Source organism: Lepus europaeus, chromosome 19 (genome assembly GCF_033115175.1).
Source record: "Lepus europaeus isolate LE1 chromosome 19, mLepTim1.pri, whole genome shotgun sequence".
NCBI classification, from domain to species: Eukaryota; Metazoa; Chordata; class Mammalia; order Lagomorpha; family Leporidae; genus Lepus; species Lepus europaeus.
The window spans coordinates 57,514,677-57,527,287 of NC_084845.1; the positions used below are offsets into that span (position 1 = coordinate 57,514,677).

Consider the following 12,611-nt stretch of genomic DNA (forward strand, 5'->3'; position numbering starts at 1 on the left):
TTATCCTGTTAAGAGTTGGGAACAGAGGGACTAGTCTTAATCATTGATTGACTCCCTTCCCTTCCCGCCTGTAAGTGATTTGTAAAACACCCCCAGCGGACACATCCCCCGACCCCCACTGTTGCGGGAACAGTACCATCTTTGAACTGGAATGTGTTCTTGGGCGACACCTTCGGGGACTGTGTGCCGCGGCTTGAATGCCGACCTCGTGCTGATGCCACCTCTCAATTTCTGGCGTCTGCCTGGTGCCCCTTCCACAAACCAGTTTCCAGGATGTTTGTAAAATGCTTACAAATCCGCATGGGCTTGCCAGTTGGCACGTGTGCCGCCTCTGGGGGCAGGCTTGACCGCAGATGGAGGAGACCTGCAGGCACCTTTACCCAGGTGAGGAGCAGACAGTGTGTTCAGGGAACAATTTGCATTTGTGGTAAGCAAAACCACCTTGATGGAAGGGAAGTTTTCTGAGGCCGGGGGAACCCCCGCAGAACGCAGGCGCACCCTTGTAGGATGTGTTCAGCTGCTGGAATTCTTACACCCAAGGCTCTACCCTTCGCCAGAGCCAGGAGCGCTGGAGCAGGCTGGGTCTGGCCCTGAGTTGGCGAGTGCTGTCTGGGAGACGGCGGTTGTAAAAAGGAGGTGGTAATGGAAACAGATGGTGTTACAGCCCCTCCGTCCCGTCCCACATGGAAGCGGAAGGCGCAAGGGGCTCCAGCAAGACCTCGTGGTTTTTCAAGATTTGTTTCAGTTTCCCTGGTGCTTCAGCACGCAAATGTGTGGGAAGCAGAGGGGACGCCTGGCTGTCGAAATGGGGCTCTGCAGGTGACAGAAGCGCCTCCCCCAGGCCTGCTGCCTCCTGCCAAGAACCAGGGTGGGGCGGGCGGCCAAGGTGACCTCTTTGCCCAGTTTCTGACCACACCCTGTAGAACACGTTCCTGGCGTGCTGTGCTCAGGTCTGAAATCCGTAACACGTTAGGAGAGGATGGGTTGATGTGTCTGTTTCAGCCTTGAACATGGGATGGTGGCTGCAGTGTGTCTTGGTGTCTTGCTCTGAGTGACAGAATCTTCCAGATACAACCATACTTGTCCATTAGGTCTTCCCCTGTTCCTGCCAACTACGGGTAGCTGATATTACAGGCCAAAAAAAAAAAAAAAAAAAAAAAAAAGGAAAAAGCCTGGCTTCTGTAATGACCCCGGCCAATTGCCACAGACTTCCATGGTCTGCGGGAGATACAGCTCCCTGAGCAGGCGTGTCTCGGATGCACATTCCTGGAGGGAACTGGCGCTGGACAGCAGCCCCGGGAGCTTGTCGTGGAGACGTGGATCTAAGCCCCTGCTTCCCACGTGTTTCCCATGCAGAGAGACCAAGGCCTTCCCTGTGGGTGCCCAGGCTGGGCCCTCGATGAGGGGACTTGCTTTTTGCTTTCAGGTCCAATAAAACATTCCCTGCTTTCCAGGCCTCGTGGGCCTGAGCTGTCCAGACAAATCCACAGTTTGCATCCCTGTGTTTTAATCATTTCTCTACCTTTTTTGGTATTCAGAGCTCACAGTTTTCCGGTTACTGTCAGCTTGGGCTTTCATCCATTTTAAATAGCTATTTTTCCTCTTGCTCTTGATGAGGATGGTATAAAGACAGATGGTGTAACTGCTTATGAATGTCCTATTTCTCCAGGAGCAGACAGTTCACTTGAAGACGTGTATTATTTCCACATGCTCAGGTTAGGCAGCCCAGACTTGCCTACCTCCTGCTGCCAGCTGCCCTTCCCAGCCTGGCCTTGCGGAGGGCGACACCTGTAGGTCAAAGGTGGAACTGCAGAGAGGCTCTTGCTTGGAGGAATGGGACCTGCTTTATGGCTGGGGATGAGGTCACTGATCACTTTGTAAAGGGAGATGGCCGGTCCCCGGGTTTCTTAATCATTTCTTCTTCCACCATGTTTATAATAGCCATTTAGTGAATGAGTCATAGATGACAACATTAAACCTAGGAATTCAGGAAGAGGCCTTGTTTTGTAGATCTTGAAAGGGGGGGAAAAAAAAAAGCAAAATAAGCTCCTGAAATAACCTCTTTCACTTATCCTCTCATTGGAACTTAGCTGCTTCGTTTTCTGCTTGCAGTGGGCCAGGGAGGGAGGAGAGCCAAGGCCCAGGTGAGCTCGCTGAATGAGGGCCCCGGGAGTATTCACCAAGCATCACGAGGTCTCCTTGCTCCTGGTCCGTGATCTGTTCATTCTGTACGATCTCTGTCTCCCACACAGATCTGCTTGAAAAGGCTCAAACACGGGGGCCAGTGCTGGGCAACCACGAGTTTTTCACCTTCTGTTTTGGTAACCGCAGGCCACAACACGCAGGAGAAAGGCGCTGGCCTCAGACTGGCCATGCCCTGGTAGTTTCTTCCCTTCTCTGTTGGCAGACACTGTTTGTCACCACCTCAGGGTGTTCTCTGGTTTGTAGGTGTCAGGCTGTCTCCATCCAAGGTGGTGTGTGTGTGTCTGTGTACACATGTGAGCCTGTGAGAGATAAGGGCCATTAAGCCATCTCTTTGCCGAATCAAATTTGAGTCATGAATCAGTACTACAGATATTTTGCATTATAGCATGTCTTGGAACAAATGAGGCTGTTTTAGTGACCTAGCTGATTTGGATAGACCCAGTTTAGTACCAGTTGATTGACTGGATGCTGATATTACCAAAGGTGAATTTTATAAATATAGCGTTGAACAGTTTTGTCAAAACCTTAAGCATGTGTATGGAGTATATGCCTGGATATAATTAAGAGAGTCTGCATATCATACTGTGTAGCTTGCTTGTTATCACTCAGCCAATTCCCGTGCATTGTCTCTACCAGATGGTGAATGATGTTGGTATGGGGCTATATATCTGACTGGGAGCTATGATTGCCTGATTTCTCACTGTTAGGGTAGGATCAGAGGCTTGCTGGTGACTTTACTAGGCAGTCAGACAAAAAGCAGACAGAAATCACGTGAGGAATACTTATTTGGAGGTGAAAATAAGCTGTCCCAGTTTCATCTGTGGTCCCAGTGACTGCCTCAGAAGCCCCCTGTTGGCGGTAATGGAGAAGAAACGGCCCCTGACCTCGCGTTCAGTTGTCCAATCCTTGGAACTCCAGAATCTTCCTCCAGAGTTAGGAAAACTCTGTCTTCGGTTTTAGGAATCTTCTGAGATCAGTGTACTTTTCACTCTGTTTATATCCTTTTGGGGTGAAATTGAGAGATTATCATTTGGGGGTTCAGAGGCCCAGCATCTATGGGAACACTGATGAGTACAGGTGCGGTTGGAGAGCTCTCTGGTGGAGTTAGACCCCTCAGCGCAGGGTTTTGGGTTGAACTCGATTCCCTGGTCCCTGCTGGGGCTGGCGTGGTGCTGGCCTTGGGTGACAGACGTGAGTGCTCTCAGAGTCTCCTAATCATCGCATTGGTATGAAAACGGTTCTCACCTTGGTCTGTCTGCTGTCTTCATTCATTTAGCCCAGTTTTACTGAATGCAGGTTTTGATGATGTTCTGAAGGACCAGGAGAGCCAGACACAGAATGTCAGTTTCTTTCCCCACGCATCTGGTGTGTCTTAACCCCTTCTTCTCCACCTGGGCAGGCGGCATTGTACTTCATAAAAACCTACTTTTGGGAATGGCCACTTTGCCGCCTTCATGACAACACCAGGGACTGAGCTGAGTTAGTTTTGAACAATTATTGGGTAAAGAGTGGAATGACTTCAAAAAGAAAGTGTATGGCTCTGTCTCCCTGTCTCCAGGAGGCATGCCTGTGAGATGCCATTTGGTTTGAAGAACTCTTTACATTGGTAAACTCCTAGCAGGGATGGCCTGTGCCTCTTCAAGACGTGATTGTCTGCAAAAAAACTTCGTGCTGGTTGGACACATGCACTGGCCCTGTGGAGCTGACGAGGGGTCAGCAGTGGGGTCTGGCCCATTGGCTGGCCACCCTAGGGAGGGAGCTAGGCAGGAAGGTGAACAAGTGGCCACCTACCTGCATTCTCAAGTCTAGGGGACCTACCTGCCTGCTACACCATCAGAGATTCAGATAGCGTTGCTGCCTCAATAGGGTAGATTTTCCAGTTAGAAAAGCTCAAGTGAGGCATTCAGGATCCATCTGGAAATGCCTATGACCACACGTCTGGAGTGATCCTCAACCTCATACCACCTGCTTCCACACACCGTGCTGTCTGCTTACAGGCACAGTCAGGCTCGCAGGGGCCCTGGGAAGACAGGCGGGACAGAGGCACTGGAGACTGTGTTTTGTAGTTGGCGGTCCTTTGGAATGGAGGCCAGGAGTGCTTCATCTTCTGATTCTAATCCGTGACGTTTGTGCTTTTCTTCTGTTTCAGAGGAAGCCATTGAAGATGTTGAAGGGCCCAGTGAGACGGCTGCTGATCCGGAGGCACTTGCTAAAGACCAGGAGAGTGGAGGCGAGAAAGACCAGAGCAAGTGGACAGGTAGTGCACATCGCTGCCTCGGACCACCCATGTCCCTGCCCTCCAGGACAAGGCCAGCGAGTCTGGAGCAGATCCTTGCTTAATCTTCCCAGAACAACTCTGGACTCTGAGCGAGTGGGAGAAGGGTTTTGTTTTGTTCTTCTTCAGTGGTCATCTTGATTCTTGATTGTCCTTTATCAAAATATAGTAAGGAATTTTTAAGGTTTTTCAGTGGCTCTGAAGCCCACTTGTTTCCCGAGTATCCAGGTGTTGGGCCCTGTGCCTGGCACCTGCTGGGACTTCAAGGTCACCTCTTGTCTTCTTGGTGGTGTTGTAGGCTCAGGTCCCTGTTCTACCTGCTGCCACGGGCATCCCAGGGTTGGTTCTTTGGCACTTGATTGGGGCCTCCCCCAATTCTCAGTCTCAGAATGGTTTGAGGGAATCAGCAGTGAGGGGTGGACCCCGTCCTGCAGCTGTTCTTCAAGGCCTGCTCCTCGCCTGGGGCAGGCAGCCACACGTTGGAATCCACCCAAAGGAGAGGCAGGCAGTGCAGCCACGCAGGGAACCGTCTTCCCCATGGTCAAAGAAATTAAAGAAGCCCAGACAGGAAGTGCTATTTCTGGCAGAGCTGCTGTTGAGAGAAGGGGAACAGCTATTTCTCAGGATGATAACATTTCCGTATTGAGGGAAGGAAGAGCTGAGACTCAGGAGAAAAGCTCGGATTTTTTGGAGGAGGAGGGAAATCATTTCTGAGAAGACTCCTCATCAGCCCCAATAAGTCTCCCAGAAGCCACCACACTGATGAGTGGAAGTGTTAGGGCAAGCGACAGAAATGCTTGCATTTGGCGAACCTGATTCTTGCTACTATTAGTAATATTATAGCACTTGGATTTTTTTTTTTTCTTTTGAGAAAATATTTACCTTCTGGAGCCCGTATTGGTTGGGCCTTTGTTACTTTTCCAGGCACGACTGTTCTTAAATCATGTTCAGTGTTGGCCTTCGGTATTTAAACAAGATACAGAATCTTGGAGAGAGGCCAGAGGAGAGCAGTGAAAATGACTGAAGGCTGAGAGTTACGGCCGCAGAGACGAGGCTGTAGAAATTGGGGCTGTCAGCCCAGAAAGCAGAAATGTGGGAGGCAGCGAAACAGCTTCCAAATATCAGGGGGACCGGGCGGGGCCGGCAGTGTGGCGCTCCTTGGCGTCTCCCGGGAGAGGTGGACGGCACCTCCTTGCAGCTGAATGAGTGGATGGGCTTGCCAGGCGGATCGCGCTGTCCACACTGCCCAGGACTCTGCTTGGAATCGGGTTCTGTGGTGTCCAGTGGCCTGTACTCGTGAATAACGCTGAGGGCCCGGGCCAGGTTGCCCAGCAGGATCTATGAGGCAGCATCAGGGAGCAGTGGGTGCCTGTGTTCAGAGGCCCTGGGTGTGGTGGGGAGAGGGTCACTGGCCTGTGGTATCTGGACGAAGCCCCTGGTTTTCACTGTGACACTCGGGGCAAGCTAAACAGACACTGCAGGTGGTGGTGAACCACAGCTGCCCAGAGGAGGTGAGCCGGGGAAGGGGCTTCACAGACACACTGGGAGGACGGGCTGACCTTGTGGGCCATTGGGTGTTGTCCTGATTTGCGTGCTCTGTTTCTGGTCCTGGCTCTGCTGGCCTGAGCCATGTGACCTTGCTTGAGGCAACTGAACCTTTTTTGTGCCTCAGTTACCTGCCGTGAGATGGGGGATTGGGAGTAGTGCCTCCTTCCACGGGACAGCTGTGAGGACTGTTGGACTGTGCCATGCCCAGGGCAGTGCCTGGGATACAGTGAGCCCTGTAGGAGTGAGTTTCTGTGTCTCAGAGTTGAGTTAAGTAAGAGGAGAAGTAGTAGTGAGTTCCTGCTGGGTCCTCCATTTGGATGTGACACTGTTTCCAGGCAGCATGTGGCTTCTGGGGGTTTTGAGAAAAAGGGGATCACAGAGTAGAAGGCCTTAGCGAAACCGTTCCAGTGAGAAGTTCCTGTCTTTCCTACATTCTGTGTGTCACGGGCAGTATGAAAGCAGTAACAAGTAGCCACTGCTGGCAAAGCTCCTACTGTGTGTGCTGCCCGGGGCCAGGCAGTTGACAGGTGTTTCCCTAGCCACTGTGCGCAGTTGCAGACAGGCTTTGTTGGGGCTGCAGTTCAGTCCAGTCTCTGAGTGAGCATCTAGTGTTCAGAGGGACTGTGTCTTCCCAGTGCTTGTGGGTGTGCCGGGCCACAAGGTGGCTACTCAAAGATGTGAAATGAGCACCCTAAAAGTGAATATCCTTAATCAGGCCTGGGTTTCTCATGCATTCAACCAACAGGCTTACTTCATCTTCACCTCCAAAAGACTAAGCAAGAGGGACTGCAAGTAAAGGAAAACTCAGAGGTCACCTTGGCAGGCAGCAGCCCAGAGATAAGGGCAGGTTCATTCTTGACCCTGCGGATGGCGCTCTTGTGCCCCGAAGCATGATTTTGCCTGTAGTGTGTGTGGAATCATGGGCTTTATCCACCTACTCGGGCCAGTTTCACCTTGGAATCAGTACAGGTGCCAGCAGCCTCTTCTGAGCTTGCTTTGAGCTTCTTCGTATTTTCCAAAAACAAGCTACGTTTCTTCCATTTATTCCCTAAATTGAGCTGTTCCTATCTGATTAAATGTGACAGGGAGTGCTTCCTCCTGGCAGATAAATAAATAGTGATTTCACAATTTGTTCTGTTGATTAGTGGCTGTTCATGATGCAGATTAGTAATATTTCAAATAGGCCTGCATAATTGGCATTTTCTCAGCTATTGATTATGTAGTTTTTCGGGTTTGTGCAGGAATGGCTAATCTTTACTAAAATGTTTTAGTTTGAGTGTGCTTTTACATTGAACTGGGACTCTCGATTTCCTTTCCTGGTGTTCCTCCTCGGGAATCTTTTATTTAGACAAGAGGCCTTTTACCTTGGGTGCCAGCAAGACAGGCAAGATAGTGATACGAGTCCCGGCAGGCCAATACTGTGGTCACTGTCTGCATCCCTGCCCCGTGCCGGGTCCTGGGCAGAGTTCACTGATCACAAGCTCAGTGAGATGACAGGCCTCGTCTCCTGGGGATCCAGCCCTCTACTGGGGACTCCAGGAATGCCCGTAGTCGTAAGAATGATGTTCCTGTAGGTCAGTGCTGTCCCCTGGAAGTTTCTGGGCCCACAGAAATGTTCCACGCCTGTACTGTACAGTACAGGAGCCGCTAGCCACATGTGGCTCTTGAGCATTTAAAACGTGGCTGGTATCACCACTGAGGACTCGATGTTTAAGTTCTGTAGAATTCTAGTAAATATAAATTTAAATAGCCACATGTGCAGCTGGAAATAGTCAAAAAGAACAAAAATAACACTGAACAAAAGGCATCCTAGGGATCCTAACTTCGAGGTTAACCCTGTGCTTCCCACCTGTCCTTGCCAGCAGGCATGGCTCGCAGGGGCTTGGGTGCTCCTCTCCACAGCCCTTGGGGAGGCCGGGTGGCTGGGGGCTGCCGGTGCCAAGGACACTTGTGTGTGCCGTGATCGGGGGCGGGGGCGGGAAGCACACATTTGTGTCTGTGACCTCATCTGACCCTTGGCCACTCTCTGAACCACCTGCTGTAAATAACCACCCTCCCCCCAACAGCGTGTTGCACACCAGGAAGCTGAGCGCCCGAGTGCTCTAGCAAGTTGCCAGAAGGCAGACAGGTTCAGCGGTGCGTTCTGGCTTAGCTGCTTACCCTGAGGCCAGAGCGAAGCCTCTTCACGGCGTGCCATACCGCCTCTCTGCCCGTGTGCCCTTCCCACCTAATCATTGGATCTGCGTTTCAGCGCTGGCCCAAGCACGCTCCTGGTTGTACCATGGCAGCCAGGTGTCTTGTTGGCATGGATACACCTTGTAATGAGCCAGTATCAGGCTCGGTCTGGAAGCAGATTGGTGACGTGGCAAGAACGGTCTCGATTCGGGGTCAGGACGTCCACCTGGCAGCAAATGGCCTTTGGAAGCCGGAGTCCCTTGCTCAGGAAGCGTGGCTAGGTGACCCCCTGAGGTTCCGTGCTGGCACACGTGCAGGCAGGGTCATGTCAGGGCGGGTGGGAAGCACTCTTGTGGGCCACTGGAGGGGGCGGGGCGGGCAGCTTCTCCAGCCCCTCCCCTAGTGTGCAGCCATTTCCACTGTGCAACTTTGTGGTTTTTTTCTTTTGAAATATGCAAAATGACCCCTGGTTCTCCTTACCAGACTGAACCTGAGCATGTGTGTTCCATGAAGAGCCCCCAGTGTCAGCGACTGAGCGATGATTAATGCAGTGATTATCTAGTCAATCATTAATTGCTATAAATTAAGTGATACACAATTAGTGTGATGCTTTATCACCAATGATTGGGGGGGAGGGGAGTTGAACTCTTAGCAGAGAATCCTAGCAAGATGGTCGTTTACGTCTTGTTGCCCGCAGGCTTTCCAACCACAGAGCCCCAAGCTGGGTGTGCTGAAGGGAATTGGAGACAGGATGCCCAGCAGCTATTGCCGCCTTAAGAAAAAGGAGCCAGGAATAGCCCAACTTAAAGTGGCACCTTAACTCATGTTCATATTTGTATTTTTGTAAGGAAAAAAAAATTGTTAGAATTGGTAGGAATGTACTTTTTTTGTTTTGTTTTGTTTTTTTGTCCAGAGGAATGGCCTGAAGGGACTTGACTTTATTAGTTTTGTGTTTTTTTTTTTTTTTAAATCCATGATGCTCACCTAGCACAGAGCAATTAGTGCAGTGGAGCGTCCCTGATTTGAATCTATGGAAGACGGCTATTCATGGAGGTAGTAATGGGCTGGCGAGGTCTCGGCCACTGCCAGAGAACAGTGTGCTGACGGGATATGGCGCTGGCAGGCTTGATTTCAATCGGAGTTGACATGTTTAACATAAATGTATAGTGTACGGCTCTTGCTGCATATGAATAATTCCTGCAGACTCACTGCCTTTCTAATTACTGAGTTTGAAAAAAAGCAGGTCAGGCACATCCTGGTGGAAATCTATTACCAGCCCTCCCCCTGTTCTCTCTGTTGTTTACAGCTTTGTATAAATAGAGATGCCGTTGTATGGGGAACTTAGTGCCTGGAATGTGATCTGTGACAGAGAATGGAAAGGGGCTGAGACAGATCCTGCTGCCACTTCTTCTTCTTCTTTTTTTAATGGGGTCCATAAAGATAAAAGGTATGTGTTGAAAGGAAGCATCCTGTGCTAGGAGCAGCACTGGGCTGCCAGGAGTCTGAAGCCCTGGTTCAAAGCCAGCTTCTCCCACTGAGAATCTCCTGCATGACCCTAGGTCCCTGGGCCTCAGTTTCCAAATCTGTAAAACAGCAGATTGGGTTGCATGTGTCTTAATTAAATTAATTAAAGTTAATTGGTTCTGAAATTCTGAAGAATCACAATGTGAGGAGGGGTACTTGTAGGCTGGTACATGTAGAGCCTGGAGACGACTGATTGCTGAGTGAAGCCGGGACGCTGGGAACTTGGGAGGATTCCCTTAGGGACTCCCGAGTGGCTGGTCAATGCAGTGTGGCTCAGGAGTCTGGATAACGTGTTCAAATGGGTTTCTTTGTTCCAGTCAAGGAGTAGAGGCCACCAAGCCCATGTTCCTTGGTGGGCTGCCCAGCTGCCACGTGCTCGGGCTGATTGCACCATGGTGTCGCAGCCAGGGGGATGGGGACAACTGTGGCGGGGGCCCTGGTGCTACCCGGGAGCCTTGGAGTGGCCGCCCATTTCCCAGCCCTGCTGGCTGGAAGCCAGGCCCCTCACCACCATCTCATCTCTGCAGAAACCTTGGTGGCGAGCTCTGTGTCCTTCCTGTGCTTGGCTTTGTTTCTCCAGCTCACCCGTAAGTCTGTCTCCGCAGTGGCTGTGTGTGAGGGGCTCTGGGTGCCCAGCTCGCATGGCTTTGTGGTTCACATTCCTGCCAGTGGAAACGGGTTTGGCTTTGCGTTTTTGCATTCAGATGGGAATTGTGTGGTTCTGTCAGCTTTTCCAGGCTTCACTTGTTCCCCCTCCCCCACTCCCCACCGTGGTTTTTTCCAGACCACTTTCCGTTTAACTTGGCTGCTTGAAGTCAATGCAGGCAAAATTTCTGTCTCACAATTGAAAACAAACCATGAACTATTTTTACGTTGGGAAGCAAAAATAGATAATAGGGTGTGGTGTGTATCTGGACTTGCCTGAATTCCAGTAATTCAGAGGTCCTGGCTTTGAGGATTTATATTGTGAGGCTTAGATATCTAAGCACAAGCAAAAATGTAAGGAACTCTTCTTTTAAAAAAGATTTATTTATTTGAAAGGCGGAGTTAGTGTGCAAGAAAGCACATGCAAGAGATCTTCCATCTGCTGGTTCACTCCCCAAATGGCTGCAATGGCCAGAGCTGGGCCAGAGCTAGGCAAGGCAGAACCAGGAGCCAGGAGCTTCCTCCGGGTCTCCCATGTGGGTGGCAGGGTCCCAAGTACTTGAGCCATCTTCCACTAGCACACTAGTAGGGAGCTGGATGGGAAGTGGAATAGCCAGGACTTGAACTAGTACCCGTATGAAGTGAGAGTGTTGCAGGCAGCAGCTTTATCTGCTGTGCCACAGTGCCGGCCCCGGAACTCACTTTCTAGAAGTCTCATATGTAATCACATAATTAGGGCACAGTGTAACGAGGAGTGCCATCAAGGTATAGATGAAGTGCAGGAGAAAATGTAAATTAAGCAGCAAATCGTTGTTTATCACTATAGAAAATACCTTATAGATCTGTAGATTCTTAGAAAGTGGCTGTGTTAATCTTCAAGTCTTTGTTCCAGTTTTAGCTTTTGTGTTGATGAGGAGGCACCTTTGTTATTAGAATCATAATCACGATTTTTTTAAAAACACAAAACCATGGTCTCTTTTTCATGGGGCTATCAGAGCACTTTTTAAAAATTTTATTTATTGATTATTTGAAAGGCAGAGTTCCAGAAAGGCAGAGGCAGAAGCAGAGAGAGACACCTTCCATCCACTTGTTCACTCCCCAAGTGGCCGCAACACCTGGAGCTGATCCGAAGCTGATCCGATTCGAAGCCACGAGCTTTCTCTAGGTCTCCCAAGTGGGTACAAGCACTTAGGCCATCTTCTCCTGTTTCCCCAGGCTATAATGGAGAGCTAGATCAGAAATGGAGTAGCCGGGACTCCAACTGGTGCCCATATGGGATGCAGGCACCGCAGACAGAGGTTAAGCCCACTACACCACAGCGCTGGCCCCCAGAGCACTTTCAGTAGACTGCTGCAGTCCTCTGGGGTCCGACAGTTTCTTGATTCTGCAGCTTAGAGACTAAGATCCACAGATGGGGAACTCATAGATATCAGGGTTATGATGAAACCCCAGCTTCTTAGCTGGCACTGTGCTCCCCGCACTGTAAAAGTGAAGAACACGTAACTTAGTTGCTTTCTTTTCCATGAAGATTGCAGAAGAACTTGAAAGTCTCGCGCGTCTCCTGTTGTCTGGCAGGATTGTCAGCTATTCATGGTGAGGGGCTTTGTGGCGTTTATTGGTTTGTATAACCCCCAGCACCCAGCAAGTGCTTAGTACTGTTTGGTTGGTTCACCAACGATTACTTTGTAAACAGTGTGTCCTTAGTACTTCCGAGTCCAGGTCCTTCCACTTGGCGTGTTGTGGCCAGCACAGCCGTGGGTTACTGGGGTCATTCACGCTGATAGACAGAAAAGGCAGATTCAGAGCGTCTGTGCTTGTCCCGAGAACCAGGCCTCATCTCACTCTGGGCGTGTGGCCCCACAGAGACCCACGTTATTTTCCTGGTAATCCTAAGAGTGAAACCATAGCAATGGCGTTTGAGTTTTCGCCGCATGCTATGCTCTATGGCAGGCTTCGTAGGCCTGATCTTTTGCTAGCCCTGCAGAAACCCTGAGAGCAGATACTGTTACCATTGACAGGTAAGGAGACCGGAAGCCCCAGATCACACAGCCGGAATCCGAACCAAGGTGTGACCCACATTGCAAACCACTGTGCTTCCTCTTTCTTCGTAAGCTTTCTTTGTGTTTGCTTTCGTTTTATTTGAAAGGCCGAGAGACACAATGAAATCTTCCGTCAGCTGCTTACTTTCCCACACATTAGCCAGTGCTGAGCCAGGCTGAAACCAGGCTCCCAGAGCTGG

The 12,611-nt window shown here is 50.4% G+C and overlaps 1 protein-coding gene across 5 annotated transcripts in view; it reads left to right on the forward strand.

The window, feature by feature from the left end:
* ZFHX3 (zinc finger homeobox 3) overlaps positions 1-12,611 on the forward strand; it is a 258,117-nt gene that overhangs the window by 206,536 nt on the left and 38,970 nt on the right. For all 5 annotated transcript variants that reach the window (XM_062177061.1, XM_062177059.1, XM_062177063.1 and 2 more), the window contains one exon: positions 4,355-4,462. In XM_062177061.1, coding sequence (XP_062033045.1) covers positions 4,355-4,462 — 108 coding nt within the window. The remainder of the gene's footprint in view (positions 1-4,354; positions 4,463-12,611) is intronic.